This window comes from Vigna angularis, chromosome 7 (genome assembly GCF_016808095.1).
Source record: "Vigna angularis cultivar LongXiaoDou No.4 chromosome 7, ASM1680809v1, whole genome shotgun sequence".
In the NCBI taxonomy this organism is placed as follows: domain Eukaryota; kingdom Viridiplantae; phylum Streptophyta; class Magnoliopsida; order Fabales; family Fabaceae; genus Vigna; species Vigna angularis.
Window position 1 is genome coordinate 32387088 of NC_068976.1, and position 14385 is coordinate 32401472.

At 34.4% G+C, this 14385-nt stretch overlaps 1 protein-coding gene across 2 annotated transcripts; it reads right to left on the reverse strand.

Annotated features, from left to right (window-relative positions):
* Window positions 1-9887: 9887 nt before the first annotated feature.
* LOC108336833 (WAT1-related protein At1g09380) lies at window positions 9888-14189 on the reverse strand. Of its 2 annotated transcripts, XM_052880795.1 has the most exons (8): window positions 13643-14189; window positions 13320-13557; window positions 11358-11420; window positions 11146-11262; window positions 10814-11045; window positions 10573-10731; window positions 10336-10487; window positions 9888-10199 (listed from the first exon to the last, which is right to left on the reverse strand). In XM_052880795.1, exons 2-8 carry the CDS (start codon window positions 13547-13549, stop codon window positions 9980-9982), a joined length of 1173 nt encoding a protein of 390 aa, XP_052736755.1. In that variant the 5' UTR covers window positions 13550-13557; window positions 13643-14189; the 3' UTR covers window positions 9888-9979. The 2 variants fall into 2 exon arrangements, with proteins under 2 accessions (XP_052736755.1, XP_017428772.1); XM_017573283.2 differs by lacking the exon at window positions 13643-14189 and having other exon boundaries at window positions 13320-13609.
* Window positions 14190-14385: the final 196 nt, after the last annotated feature.

Sequence of the window (14385 nt, forward strand, 5' to 3'; positions counted from 1 at the left end):
GTTGCATGGACAATTGTTTTGTTGTTACTTTTAATGTGGTCCCCCATGTTTGAAGTGGTGATGTGGTCCCCCATCTTTGTTGCTTGTGCTTTTAATTTTGTTTAAGTTTTGTTGTTGTTGTGTATAATTGAAGCATGTTTTGTTAAAGGTTTTCTGTATATAAGTCAAACACTTTCTTTTTTGTGGTTTTATAGGATAAATATTGTTATAATTTTGTATAATTTTAGGTGTCGTTGGCCCTGTTATTATTTTATAGGATAAATATTGTTATTCTCTTAAACATGGAGGATCATTTTGAAGTTGTTTTCCACCATGGAGGGAAGTTCTTCAATGATGGGCCACTTAAGTATAAGGGGGAAAGTACAACTTTGTCTTTTGACCCAGACATGTGGAACTACTTCCGTGTTGTCAGTGTAGTAAAAGGACTTGGATATGATGGGTTTAAGGAGTTGTGGAATTCTGTAGGGGGGCGGGGGTTCTGTGTTAGATAATAGGTTAGAGCCTTTGTGTGATGATAGAAGAGCCATGCACATGATTAACTTAGCTAGGCTAAATGGTGAGGTTCATCTATTTGTTGTTCACTTAGTCTCTGAACCTGAGGTCATACACTTGTTAGAAAATGTTCCTCATAATATATGTGAAGTAGAAGTTGAAAATGTGATGCCTGATAGTGGTCAGATTGTAGGTATTGGTTAGGGTGAGTGTGAAAAGGAAGGTGATGGTTAGTGTGAACAACAGACTGAAATAATAGGTGAGGTGAATGACGTGGAAGTTAAGAGAGGTGAAGTTCATGGTCATGGTGAGGAGGGTGACTGTGAAGAAATTGTTCCTGTTTCAGAAGAAATATGTGAGGGTGATGGTGTTGTTGAAGGTGAAATTGAAACAAAGTTTGATGTCGGTGAGTGTGAAGGAGATTGTGCTAATGTTCATAGTTGAAGTTCTAGTGGTAAGGATGCCAATGTTGATGGCAATCTTCATGTTAATGATGACCGTATGGAAGACTTGGTTGATTATGATATACAAGACGAGGTAGGAGATGGAAATATGCTTTGGTGATATAGAAGTTGATGTGGAATATGATGGAGCATCATGGACTCAGATGTCCGATAGTAATGTTGATGATGGCATAAATACTGATGATGATAGAGGTTTGTCCGATGATGAATGGGAATCCGAACAATTAGTTAGTGGAGCAGAAAGTGATGGAGAAGATGATGAAGAAGAGAGTTATGGTAAGTTTGAAACATTTACTATGCCTAAATCAATGGTGGATTACAAGTAGGATTTGGGCACTTATTTTGCTAAGAAGCAAGATTTGTTGGATGCCATAAAAACCTATGCAGTAGAAAATGGTAGAAATATAAGATATCTTAAAAATGATAAGAAGATAATTAGGGTGAAATATATGGGTGCTAAAGGAAAGTGCCCCTGGATGGCATATTGTGCTTATATGGATGCAATACATATGTGACAATTAAGGACTATTGTTGACAACCATAGTTGTAGTAGAGAGTGATGAATCATTATTTTCTTCACTTCACTTAGCTTATTGTGCTATATATAATTAGGGAATTGTGCATAATTTTTCAGTATTTTCCCATTTTACTGAATTGAGCTTAATTTGACCAGAAATTCTAATTTCATTCAATTTGAATTATTTGAGTTGATTATTTGCATTAGTAATTACAAGGGAAATTTTGGAAATACAAATGGAGACGTTTAGAAGAATACCTATTCACACATTGTATTATTTAATTTTAAGAAGCAAAATTGGTTTTGAAACCAATACACACCATACGGCAATAAGGAGTCAACTTTGTTTTGCAGATGGCATTAATGGAGGGAAGCACTTGGTTGAAAGCTAAATGCAATTTCAAATTGATAAAATACTGCACGGCTACACATATTATTCTAGGCAAAACCAGCACATATAATTAAAGGAGGGGACCACATTGTTTGCCATCCAACAATTAACAAGCTTAATGAAAGTGGCCACATGAAAATAAACTCACGGCCTTAAGCACACCAAAGCAACCAAGGAATCTTCTTTTGAAAAGTAAAAGAAACCAAAGGACAAGGGGGCCACTTTATTCCCATTCAAGGATTTATTTTGTAATTTAGTTGATGAGTTGGAAGCATATCACGTAAGAAGCTTACATCCAAAACAAACATCAATTTGTTGAGTGGAGTGCCACGGCTGCAAAATGATTGATTTCAATTGGCCTTTGAAGAAAAAAACACACCACCACTCATGGCAAAGTTCACGTCCATACATGTGCTGCATTTCATTCAATTACTGCAGGTTCACGGTTCTCAAAACAACTCTTTGCTCTCATAAAAAGTTTTCAACAAATGAAGAAAAAAATACAAGGGGACCACATTGAAGCAACCAAAGCTCACGGCCATTCATCTTGGCAATGCATTCAGCCTTAGTTGGAATTAAAGAATGTAGCCACTTCACGGTTTTCTTTATTTTTTTTGGCAGCAACAGAGAGATGGAGAAGGGTGTGCACAACAGGGAAGGAACACATATTAACGTCCAAAGGATGGTCCAACAAGCAAAGGTTTCACGTTTTTAAAGCTGAATCACGGAAGCATGCAGCAAGGGATCAAGCAATGTTAAATCCAGCAAAGAGAGGCAGTAGCACACGGCCTTGGAAGAAGGTGAAGCTTCCATAAGAGTTTGTCCAGCCATTGGAAGAAATGAAGGGATTGGAAGCCACGGTTTTCCAGCAAACTTGGAGATGCAAGGTGATGAGAATGAAGAGGCACTCACGGCCTAGCTGGATGGAAGAAGCAGCAACAGTACGTGTAGAGGACAAGCTTAGGTGAAGAATGGAGGCCCCCACTTTCTTGACTTTTGGCACATACATATTAGAGACAAACGTGAAAGCTAGAAGGTCACGGGTTTGGGAGGCCAGCAATTCACGTTTATAAATCCAGCAGCAGCAGAGAAGCAAAAGAGGAGAATTTAGGAGATTTTAGTGTAGTTTAGGTGTAGTGTAAGAAACTCACGGTCTGGGAGGAGGCTTCTGCCTCTTCCTCTCCTTTTCCAGTTCCATTTTCAAACAGTGCAATAATGAAATTTCATTTCTGAGCGTGTAGTGTATTCTGAAACAGTTTGTTAGTTTTATTTTGGAATATTATTTTCAAGTGTTAAATCTTTTAATGAATTTCATTTTCAGTTCTGTGTTTTTATTTTATCTGTTGTATTTTATCGTTTAGCAGTTTCTGCATTGTTAAATTTCGTCATTACATTTTAATTTCAAACGTCGTTTTTAATCTGTGATAAATTTTATTTGCGATCAAGTGGTTCTAGTTTTATCGTTTTCTATCGTTCAGTTTTTACCGTGGTTAAATTTTATTTCAGTGTTTTAAATTCTGTTTTATTTAAATTCCAATTTCCAATTTTATTTTATTGCATTCACAAAAACACTATCAAACCCCCCCACTTCGTGTTAAATCTAAGATCGAACCACAAATATTGGTCCTTGAGAGACGACCTAGGAGTCACTTCCTAGTTATACTATACTGCATATTTTCGTGCAATCAACTTTTGTGAGCGGTGCGACCCGTTCAATCAGAGAGCACAAAGTCAAATTACTTAATGCAAAATGGCTGAGTAAGAGATTGGAGAAAACTGTTAGAGAAAATCCCAAAGTTAAGGGAGTGGAAATTCTTAAGAAGATAAATAGAAAGTGGAATGTAGGTGTATCTAGATCCATGGCTTATAGGGAAAAAGTCATTGCTTCAGACCATGTTAAAGGATCTTTCAAAGAGCAATATAAAAGGATATATGATTATGCGAATGAGGTCCTAACTCGTAATCCTAGATCCATAGTGAAGGTGAAAGTTGAAGAAAATGAGGGTGGACCTATATTCAGGAGGTTTTATGTTTGTCTGAAGGCCTGCAAGGACAGCTTCATGTCCTGTAGGCCAATTATAGGGTTGGATGGTGCATTTTTGAAAGGAAAATATGGTGGTGAATTGTTAACTGATGTTGGAAGAGACGCAAACGACCAAATGCTACCTATTGCATATGCCGTTGTGGAAGTAGAGAACAAGGACACGTGGAAATGGTTTATGGAACTGCTGGTTGAAGACCTCGGTGGGGAGCCAGTATGTGCATCATGTACATTCATATCAGATCAACAAAAGGTAATTAAAATAAGACCTCTAACAATGCATATGCCTTTTTCCCCAATATGTTTATTTACATTGTTATTCAAATAAGACCTCTAACAACACTAAATAATATGAAATAACATGGCCTAATGCAAGTTATTCAAGAAGTGGCTCCTGGAGTTGATCAACAATTTTGTGTTAGGCACCTATACGCTAATTTCAGAAAAACAATTCCCTAAAAAGCAACTCAAGCAGTTGATGTGGAAGGCAGCTACAACAACTCATCCACAAACATGGGAAAACGAAATGAGAAATATAAAATAGGTCAACAATGAAGCTTTTAAATACCTGATAAAAATACCTCCCAGGTTTGTTTTTTAATATATGTTGTGTTTGATGCAATTCATACTTCTAATATTTCATAACCTGATACTAATATATCATAACCTGTTACAATGTAGATACTGGTCACGATCAAGGTTTACCACCACATCTAAATGTGATACATTGGTAAACAACATGTCAGAGGCATTCAACAGTGTTATGGTGCATACAAGGTCTAAGCCAATCATAAGCATGTTGGAGGAGATCTGACTTTACTTGATGAAGAGATGGGCAAAAAATAGAACAAAAAGTGAATCATTGTTTGGGGTCATTTGTCCTAAAATCAAGACTAGACTTAATAAGGAGTCCCAGTTAACTAAGTTTTGGATTCCTAGGTATACTTAATTTTTTAATTTTTAACATGTGTTTTCAAATATCAAGCTTCTGAATAATATTTTTGTTTTTGCAGCTGGTCAACAGAGAAGTTGTTTGAAGTTTGTCATGTGTCCCAAGCTGGGGACAAGTTTGTAGTTGATATATGTACATGCACGAAATGGGCTATTATAGACATTCCATGTTGTCATGCGTTGGCTGCTATGAAGTTTCTGAATTTAGATGCAGAGGACTTCATACCTTGTTGGTTTAGGAAGGCAACATATCAAGAAATATATTCTTCAATTGTGTATCCAATAAATGGTAACAACATGTGGCATATTACAACATATAATGATGTCTTCCCTCCAAGAAAGAGAACATTGCCAGGGAGACCAAAGAAGAAAAGGAGATTGCAAGAATGGGAGTTGATCAGGGACGATACAAGAATGAGGAAGGGTGGTCTACATAAAAGATGTGGCATTTGTAGGCAAATGGGTCGCAACAAAACTTCTTGCCAGAAATCAACCCAAGAATCAGTTGTCAACACTGACCAAACACAACAAAGTAACCCAACAAATGAACCAATCATGCCATCAGCAAATGAGGGTCAAGCATAGGAGGGGATTACTTAATGTTTATCTGACTGTAGTGAACAATTGTAAAAAAAGGATCAAGCATATTTTTGTAACCTTTTACAATTCTGAACAATTTCAACACTTTATTATTTACTCATGTGAACCTTTTACAATTCTGAACACTTTTGAAGGCCTAAAAAGAAGTTGAGGATGATTTAAAAGTACCAATTACATAGTTACATAATTTTTTGAAATGTACTTGGTTCAAAGTAGTTATAATGCCAGCAAGAACAAAGTATTTTTGTTTGCATAATGGGAGACTCAAACTCCATATCTACTGGACCCAAATCCCACTCGATACTATGTGTTTTGGAAGGTCCTAGGTTGGGCTTGTAGACATTCTTCAACATCTAGTATTATTGATTTCTGACGTAGTTTTCCTTACCGTTCGAGTGCCCTTGCTTCATTTTGCAGCCAGATGGGTGATGAGTCATTAGTTGCTCAGTTTCCATGTAGAAGGTACTTCAATGTCAAAGTCAGTAAATGACCAATCAAATGACAATTAATGCAGTGATGCATGTTATGTGCATGTGTATGAAAGTCATACCTTATACCTTTATTTATAATGGGTGTTATGGGCTTTTACCTTTTTGTTGGTCTAATAATGATTCAATCATACCTTAATCATCATTGTTAAAATAGAATGGCTCAATTTCTCACACCAAGAGGGGCGAGGGAAGGGGGAAGGGGGGAGGGGTGAATTGGTGAAATCTAAAATTAAAATCTTTTTCACAAAAATGATGCCTTGATACTTTTCTTGAATCGCAAGGTAAAAGATTTTCAATGCAGCAGAAACTTAATCGAATGAATGCAGAACGTAATTGATTTAATAAAGAGAGTAGGGATGAGAAAATTCAAACACTGTGTTTTTATACTGGTTCGACCAAGCCTACATCCAGTGTCCTTCCAACCACAAGAAGCCAATGCACTATAATGATTAAGGTTCTTACAACAAGGCTTTTATAGCGACCACACGTCAAAAATATAAAACACCTCTCTAACACTATAATCAAAATATAGGCAGTACACAACAGGACCAACAACAAGAATCCCCTCTTCTGCTGTCTAAACCCTTTGAGACACTCTCAAAGTCAAGAACGCCACACGCTCTTCTTCCTGTAATCACAACAGGGAACCTCAAACCAATCTTCAAAAGATTGTAGAATCTGATCTCTCAATGACACCCAGATGTGCAAGTTGATCAGCCTTTGAAAAACATAACAGTCTTGCTCTTCAAGAAATCACAAGTAGTTGATTACCACGATCACTCTTGTTTCTTGGAGCTTTTCTTTTCTTTCTGTAAGATCACAGTCTTCTGTAAAAGATATGAAAGTGTTAGAATCACAAAAGTTCTTATAGAAATCAAATCTGAGTCAATTTATAGAATAACTCATCTCAGGCGCATTTTAATCGACTTAGCTACTAATGCATTCGAATACAACAATTATGTTATAACAGTTAACATCAATCAAGACAATTAATTGTATGCGCAATTAATGCAGTCGACTGACATTTAATGCTTGGTCAACACAATAAAAAAATATGATCGTTAGACAATTATGTCAAGCATTAATAGAATTTCAAAACAATAACTAACTTAATCGAATACAGCACGCATGCAATCGATTATGAAACAGTATTAAGTATAGTTTTGAAAAATTTTCTCTTTGAAAACTCTCACAACACATTTGAAAATAGTTTGTACAAAGACACAAGTTTTAATCGATTCACCCCATAATGAAGTCGACTTAAAACTGTTGTTTTGCCACACATTTAAAGTTCAACATAAGTGTTTGTGGTTTTCCTTTTTAACATCATATGTCATGCATTCACATATAAAAACACATATGTAACACAGTGATATGCAATGAACAACACAATCATGCTCAAACATGTTCTCATATATGCTCAAACAGATTTAACACATTTATCAAAAGCATATAACATGTAAATCTGAAACATGTAACACAGAATACACATATGTTATTAATTATGTTTTGTCATCAACAAAAACTAAGATATTACTAAGATTGTGGGTTAAGCTAAGCTTGTGCTCCCCTTATCAACAATCTCAACAATCATTAACAAGTTGATTCTTCATTACCATTGTTAATCTGACTATCGTGTAATTGGTCGGCCATGCTGTTTGGTTAGGATGGTGATGGAATACCCCTAGCCATGGCCCAAGCACTTTCAAGGAAAAGCTAGAATCATCTATGCATGGTGAAGCAAGCTCTTTCTCATAGGCCATCATGGAAGAAGGAGTACTGTTGGATTTAAGCCTTGTATTCGACCATATAATGTAGGTTTGATTAAGGCTTGTATTAAGGCCTAAGTAGCATAGGACTTTCCCTTAGTTAGATATCCAAACCAAGTGGAAAGTATCTGTCATGTTTCATGCAACCATTGGAGACGATTTGCTTTTAAAATGGTAACCACATGTCACCTTAGGAGTGGAGATTTTTTCTTTTTGGTAGTGGCCACATGTCCCTCCATCATTGGAGAGGAAATGCGCCACTTGTCTCCCTCCCATTGGCATGCAGAGTTCGGCCAAGGATAGCTTGGTGGATAGGGTTTGAGTTTTGGTTTTCAAAAGATGTTTTTAGGGTTAGAAAGGAGACACCCTTGGCCTACAAATAGAGGTGTCTTCACCCTTGTATTTCATCTTGGATTTAAGTAATGTTATGCTGCCAAATTATAGTCATACACTTCCTTGATCAAGATTAGAACAACCTTAGAGGTCCTTCTAGTCACCTACCTCATGGAGTTGGCCTAACATCTCCTTGAACCATCCGACTACACTCCATCTTCATTACCTAGCTCAAAATCATGATCTAACCACCACCATTTGCGCATCATATTACTCCTTTCCCCCACATTTCTGCAACCATATCCACCATAGGGATCATCTTCTTGCATCCTTCTAAGCTTTGGCCCAACATAGCTCAAGGAAGTTGTCATCAGGTGGTCGGCCATGAGGTGATGTCTAAGAGGTTGGCCCCGAGTGGTCGGCCAAGAGTAGTTGATTCACAAGAGCTCGACCCAGAGGAACTTTGCCTAGAGTTGCTCAACCTAGAGTGGTCAATCCCGGGGAACTTAGACTAGAGAAGCTCGACCTGATCAGTCTAAAGGAGCTTAGACTAGAGGAGTTCGCTAATAACGTCAATTTTTATCTGCTTCTATGTGTCTATTCTCATGAATAAATTAACTTTTTCCTAGTTTTAATCTTGTTTTATCCTCAAATTTAGTATATTTTGTATTGTTTTGTATTTTAGTTATTGTATGCTTGTTTTACCTCTAATATCTTTGTGTATAAGTGTAAAATAAATGAATACAAAGCAATTCTAGTGGAGGAAAACTAACAAGAACTCAAGGGAGCATGTTTTCAGACAAGAAAAGATTAATTCGAAGCAAATACCCATGTTGCATTTGGGATCACACCAGTGCTTAAAATTCAAAGTGTTGTTAAATTACCTAAGGTTGAGTGTGGAATAGATGGACTGAGCGCCACCAAGGTAGAGCTAAGAGGTGAAGAATGACACTGAGTGATGGTTTGACAAAGAACTTCTTGTGTGTTTTAACTAATGACGCTCAACGATAATGATATAGAGTTGAGCGATGGCGTCACTGACATGTCAAAATGAGTTATTTAAACATGTTTCTCGCGAGGTTTTGGAGATCCTCTTCATCCCACACTTCACTCTTGACCTAAAGCAAATGACAAAGGCCCTTGGAGGTTGTTTAGGATGCTGAGAAGCTCTCTCATTCCTCCTTGGGTCTTCAATTTTCATCCATAGTGTTTTTCCTTTCTTAGGTGAAGAAAAATGTGAAATTTTGATGAGTCGTGATGAGCCGGGTTGGCTCATCAATCCACCTATTTTTTCATCCATGGGAAGCTCTCTCATTTAGGTCGGATTGAAAAAAAATGTGAAATTTTTTTGCGAGTCAATTTTGACCTAGCTCACTAAAAATCTGGTTCACCTGGATTGAACCAATGATGAGCCGAGTTGGCTCACCAATCCACCTATTTTTTTTTTAATAAAATGAAATTAATTAATTATTCAATGAAACAAAAAACATTGCAACTCAAACCCTTATTCAGCCTATGGAAAATCCTTTTTTATATCAATTGGTCCAATTATTATGATTTCAATTTAATCGATCAAAGTAACCTATTACAGGAATCCAAAAGAAGAGAATGAAAAAAAGTTAAGAAGAAGGTAAACTCGTTTAACCTATCAATCCGTAGTAGTTCGGGTTAGGTTCGATTTTTTTTACTCGCTAATAAATGAGTTGAATAAGGAAAGCTCACTAAGTAGGTAACCCCTGGTGGGTCGATTTGGGTCACACCAAGTAGCCCGTTTTGATAGTAATATATATATATATATATATATATATATATATATAAGGGAGTGAGTGAATTGAAAATAAGTTGCAAACAAAATTTATTTACATTAAGCATTGATTTATCATTGTAGATTTTTTTTCAGGCCAACATAAGTAAAATGAAGTTTTCCTTTTCAATTTTTGTGAGGAGCATCGTGTTCCAAATCCAGAGTATTCAGCGGTGAAGAACTTGGCACTACTGTAGCTGTTGATTCTGCCCCAGCAATCAAATCAGAGATATTTGACACTTCTGCAGCTGCCACGATTGGCTGTTGAGTGATGCCCATTTTCTCATTTCTTTTTCCCCACAAGAAGGAGTACAACCCAACTATGATCAAAACCATGCCCAACAACCTGCATGTAGAAGTACGTCAGTGTTTTGTTTTCTGTGTGCCATACAAAAGCTACAATATTGAGTAGAACAAAAGTTATATTCAAGGTTATTCTTTACAGAGATTTGAAGAATGTCTACAAGTAGAAATATTCGTACGTTCCAAAGGTCAGTGGTTGTCCGAGAATGAGAGCTTCTGAAAAGGCCACAAAAATAAGAGAGAGGGGATTGAACATCGAAGGATAAGTAGGTCCTTTGATTGTTATTGCCCAAGATAGTATGCAGAATGTAGCAGCAGTAGCCAGTGCTCCCTACACAAATAAATAATCACTTGAGAAAATGTTCATCAATTTAGAAACTATGCCATAAATGACTTTTGTAAAGAATATATATTACAGAGTAGATTATGGTGACCAGTTGTAGATTCCACTCTAATCTCCAAGCAGCTTTACTAGAATCTATGCAGACCCCTACGATTCCTGCTTGAATTGCTGCTATAACGCATGATAGCATTGTTGCCCAATACCTAAGTGGAAATACTTTAAGCAATTGGACCTGTTTAATGAAATGAAGATAGCAATTTGAGAAGGAAAATATATAGTGACAGAGAATTGAAAATAAAGAATGAGATATGTACTTGTAGAAGAAACCAAGCTGTGTATGAGAAGCAGCTGCCGATCAAAAGGAAAGTACCCCGAAGCATGTGAGTTGGGTGTGCTGCAACAGCAGTTTGAGCATGATGACTATGATGAAAAAGATAAAATTGTTTGCCTTTGTAAAAACTGGTAAGTAATGCTCCACCAACACACAAAATTGCCCCTGCACACTTAGTTCTACCACTCCAATTTTTCAGCCCTAATTTCTCCGATCTACATTGATTCATCAACTAATGAGAGTATTGAATAACAAATAATACTTTTTATATAGATTATAATACAATTGGTATAGTTATAATCATGTTGTTTATACCTACAAATGACTGAGGTGAGGAATGTGCATATTGGAACCATGTTGAGAAAGTTAACAGAGTAAGTAGCTGAAGTATCTCTCAGCCCATAATAGAATAAGCCTTGAGCCAGAGTCATTCTGTAATTGGTGCCGTCACAGTCTTAGAAAAGCATAATGATATAGTTTATATATCACATGTAAGAAAAGCATAATAGTAAGTGAAGAATTCGTACCCAACCAATGCGTTAACGAAGAGCCAAAACCAAACTTTGGGAGTAAAACTCACTGTGCGGTCTCTGCATTTACAACCCAAATCATTTGCAACTAAAAGATCAGAAAATATAATTTTACTTTTATGTGTTTAAGATATTAAATTATTTTATTTTTATGTCTATTTATGAGTTAGATTTATGTCCCTAAGATAAAATATTTGTATTACTACTTTTAATTGTTTTAAATCCTTTTCAAAACAATATAAATAAACATGTCATTCTATAGGAGAATTGTATTTACCTATTCTCAAATTATACTGACTGACATCTATGTTTTCCTTTATTTTAAAATATAAATTCATAGTTTTTATGTTTTTAATAAAATAATACTCACATCTTTTCTACTTTATAAATAGATGTTTATTTCTCTCATATATACCACTTTGTTTATATTTTAATAAAGTAAACTCTTCTTTATTATTTTATTTAAATGTCTTATTGATTATAACAAATAAAAAGTTATAGAAATTAAAATGTCAAAATATAAAGATTTTTGTTAAAAGAGTTAGTTCTTTAATTATTATTATTATTATGTATTACAATTATCATAAAAATTATATTGTCATGATAAATTGTATTTATTGAAATATAAAAAGTTATACTTTTTTTAAATAAAATATATTTTAAAATAAAATAATAAATAATTACAAAATATATGATTAAATTCATTAAATTTTCCAAATTTTTTATTTATGATTCGGTGAATATTAATTGTACTTTCAAATCAAATAAAAGAGATGAATAAAATTTTATTAAAAATATAAAAATGTTCATACCTATTTAGAATTTACATAAAAGTGAAATTTATGGATGTTTATTTTTTTTTGTTGATAAAACGTTTACTAAAAAATAAATAATAATCAAATTTAGAGATAAAAAATATTACTCATTGCATTTCAGTTATACATTAAAAGCTACTGATATATAAAAAAGTGTCTATTACTAATAAAAAAAATTACAACTTCTATGAACTAAAATCTAAATTGGCTTTTAACATTATCTAGTTTTAACATTTATTATTATTGATTCTAAATTAGTTTTTATTTTCAAACTATAGACTAATTTATAATGAATAATAGAAAGTAACTAAAATATTGATATTTAGGGATCGGTTTAAACTTTAACTTAGAAATAAATTATAATTTTTTTTAATATTAAAGACTATTTTAAATATTAATAATTTTTAATCAATTTATAAAATAGTGTTGAATTTAGTTAATTATAACTAGTTATTTTTCGTCTTTAAATTTGATTATTATTTAATGATTTTTTTTATGTCTACCATCATTCTTCTCTACGGAAAGAGGAAAATTAAATAGAATACATCAAGAGAAATGTTTTTTTACACCCAATACAATTACTTGATAACAACTTTTAGGAGTAATATAAATCATTTAAAAAGAGTAAACTTTTTATATTTATAAGAAAAAAGAGAGATAGAAGATAAAATATTAATGAATGTAAAACGAGTATAAAATTTTTTGGAATGGCAAGTAACTAAACCCTTTTAAAACCAAGTTATATTTTTGCTATGAAAAAGACAACTAGATTTAAAAGAATTAGTTAGTTAAAGAGCTTTCAAAAAGAGTCGTGACACACTAGATCTTTTTAAAAAAAAAATTGAAAGAATGAAAAAGGAAAATAACATGAGAAATAACTACATTAGAAGATCTTAAACCCTAATAGAAGATTATTCAGAAGAAGCAAACAGGGGATAGTAGTTAGTAGGTTGTGACTTGTGGGAGTTTGAAACCAAAAGCAGTTGTATTTTACTTTAGAACTCTTGTATACGAACTTCATTTTAAATTATTTTCTACATTAAAAAAAGGTTAGGCCAAACGAAACAGTAATTAAAAAGAAGTTAATAAATATAGAAATAAGAGAAAAATAATGAAGAAGTAATAAATAGAATGAAAAACATACCTCTCAAAGTAAAGAGCAAAAGGTGCAACACAAAATGCAGCAACAATATGGCGATATGCAATGAGTGAAAAGATGAAGGAACCCTGAACCAAAATGACCCTTGAAAGAAGCTGCATCCCTGTCACAAAACCTTGCACCATTATCATGCTCAATACAACCTGCCATGATGTGAAACAATCCCTCAAACCCCTCCTTTTCTTTTCTTCCATTGCTCTCTCCATGTCACTCATGTCTCTCTCTGAGAAAAGCCAAAAAAAAAACAGTCAATAAAACTCTATCTTTATAACATAACACAAGATGTGTAAGGTTTTGGACATCGGCACCTTATGTAACTGTATATGTCACCTAAAGAAGAGAAGAAAAAGTGTTGGAAAACTTGTAAGGGAAATGAACATGGCCACAAACGCAACACACATGAAAGAAAAAGTGTTATATATCTTAGGAAAGCCGTTGTGTCAGCATATGCCACTGACAGTGATCATATGCCGTAACTAAATAGTTAGATTGGGACGTTTTTCGTGAGGTAATTTAAGGTTGGTGCCGTGTTAGAATGCCAGGAGTGAATATTTCCAAATGAGGAAGTGCCGATGTTAGAGCAAATTGCTTAGGAGAAAGTTCTGGTGTCAACAAACCATAATAAGTTAAGAATTGTGACGCAAACTAGAGTTGGTAGCATCTGAGCCAGTGTTGAATTACGTGGCCGAAAGTTAAGTGTTTGGCCTTTTCTGTGGTTTTCTTGGTTTATATATCACTTCTGTTTTGACCTAGACAACATATGATGGCATGAAATATATTCATGTCGAACTGACACAAACGTTGAACATCGACAGGGAATCTTAAACCTAGAGAGAGACTCAAAATACTTTATTATGTAACATAACAAATGAGAAATCTCAACTGAGTATTCTATCGTCATCTGCTTTATAGTGAGAGATCTTGAACGCCATTATTTACGTACCAAATTGTATTCATGTAAAGAGTTTAACTTTATATTAGGGCAACATGTAAAGAAGACTTCCATATTATAGGTGACATGCATATGGTGTTTTGGAATTCAAATTTAGCA

Excerpts from the sequence above, each read along its gene's own strand:
- LOC108336833 (XM_052880795.1), bottom strand. The coding sequence starts at position 13,549 with ATGAGTGACATGGAGAGAGCAATGGAAGAAAAGAAAAGGAGGGGTTTG. Across the intron at positions 11,421-13,319 it reads TTTGCTCTTTACTTTGAGAG|AGACCGCACAGTGAGTTTTA; the intron begins GTATGTTTTTCA and ends TTGTAAATGCAG. Across the intron at positions 10,732-10,813 it reads CAGCTTGGTTTCTTCTACAA|GTCCAATTGCTTAAAGTATT; the intron begins GTACATATCTCA and ends TTCATTAAACAG.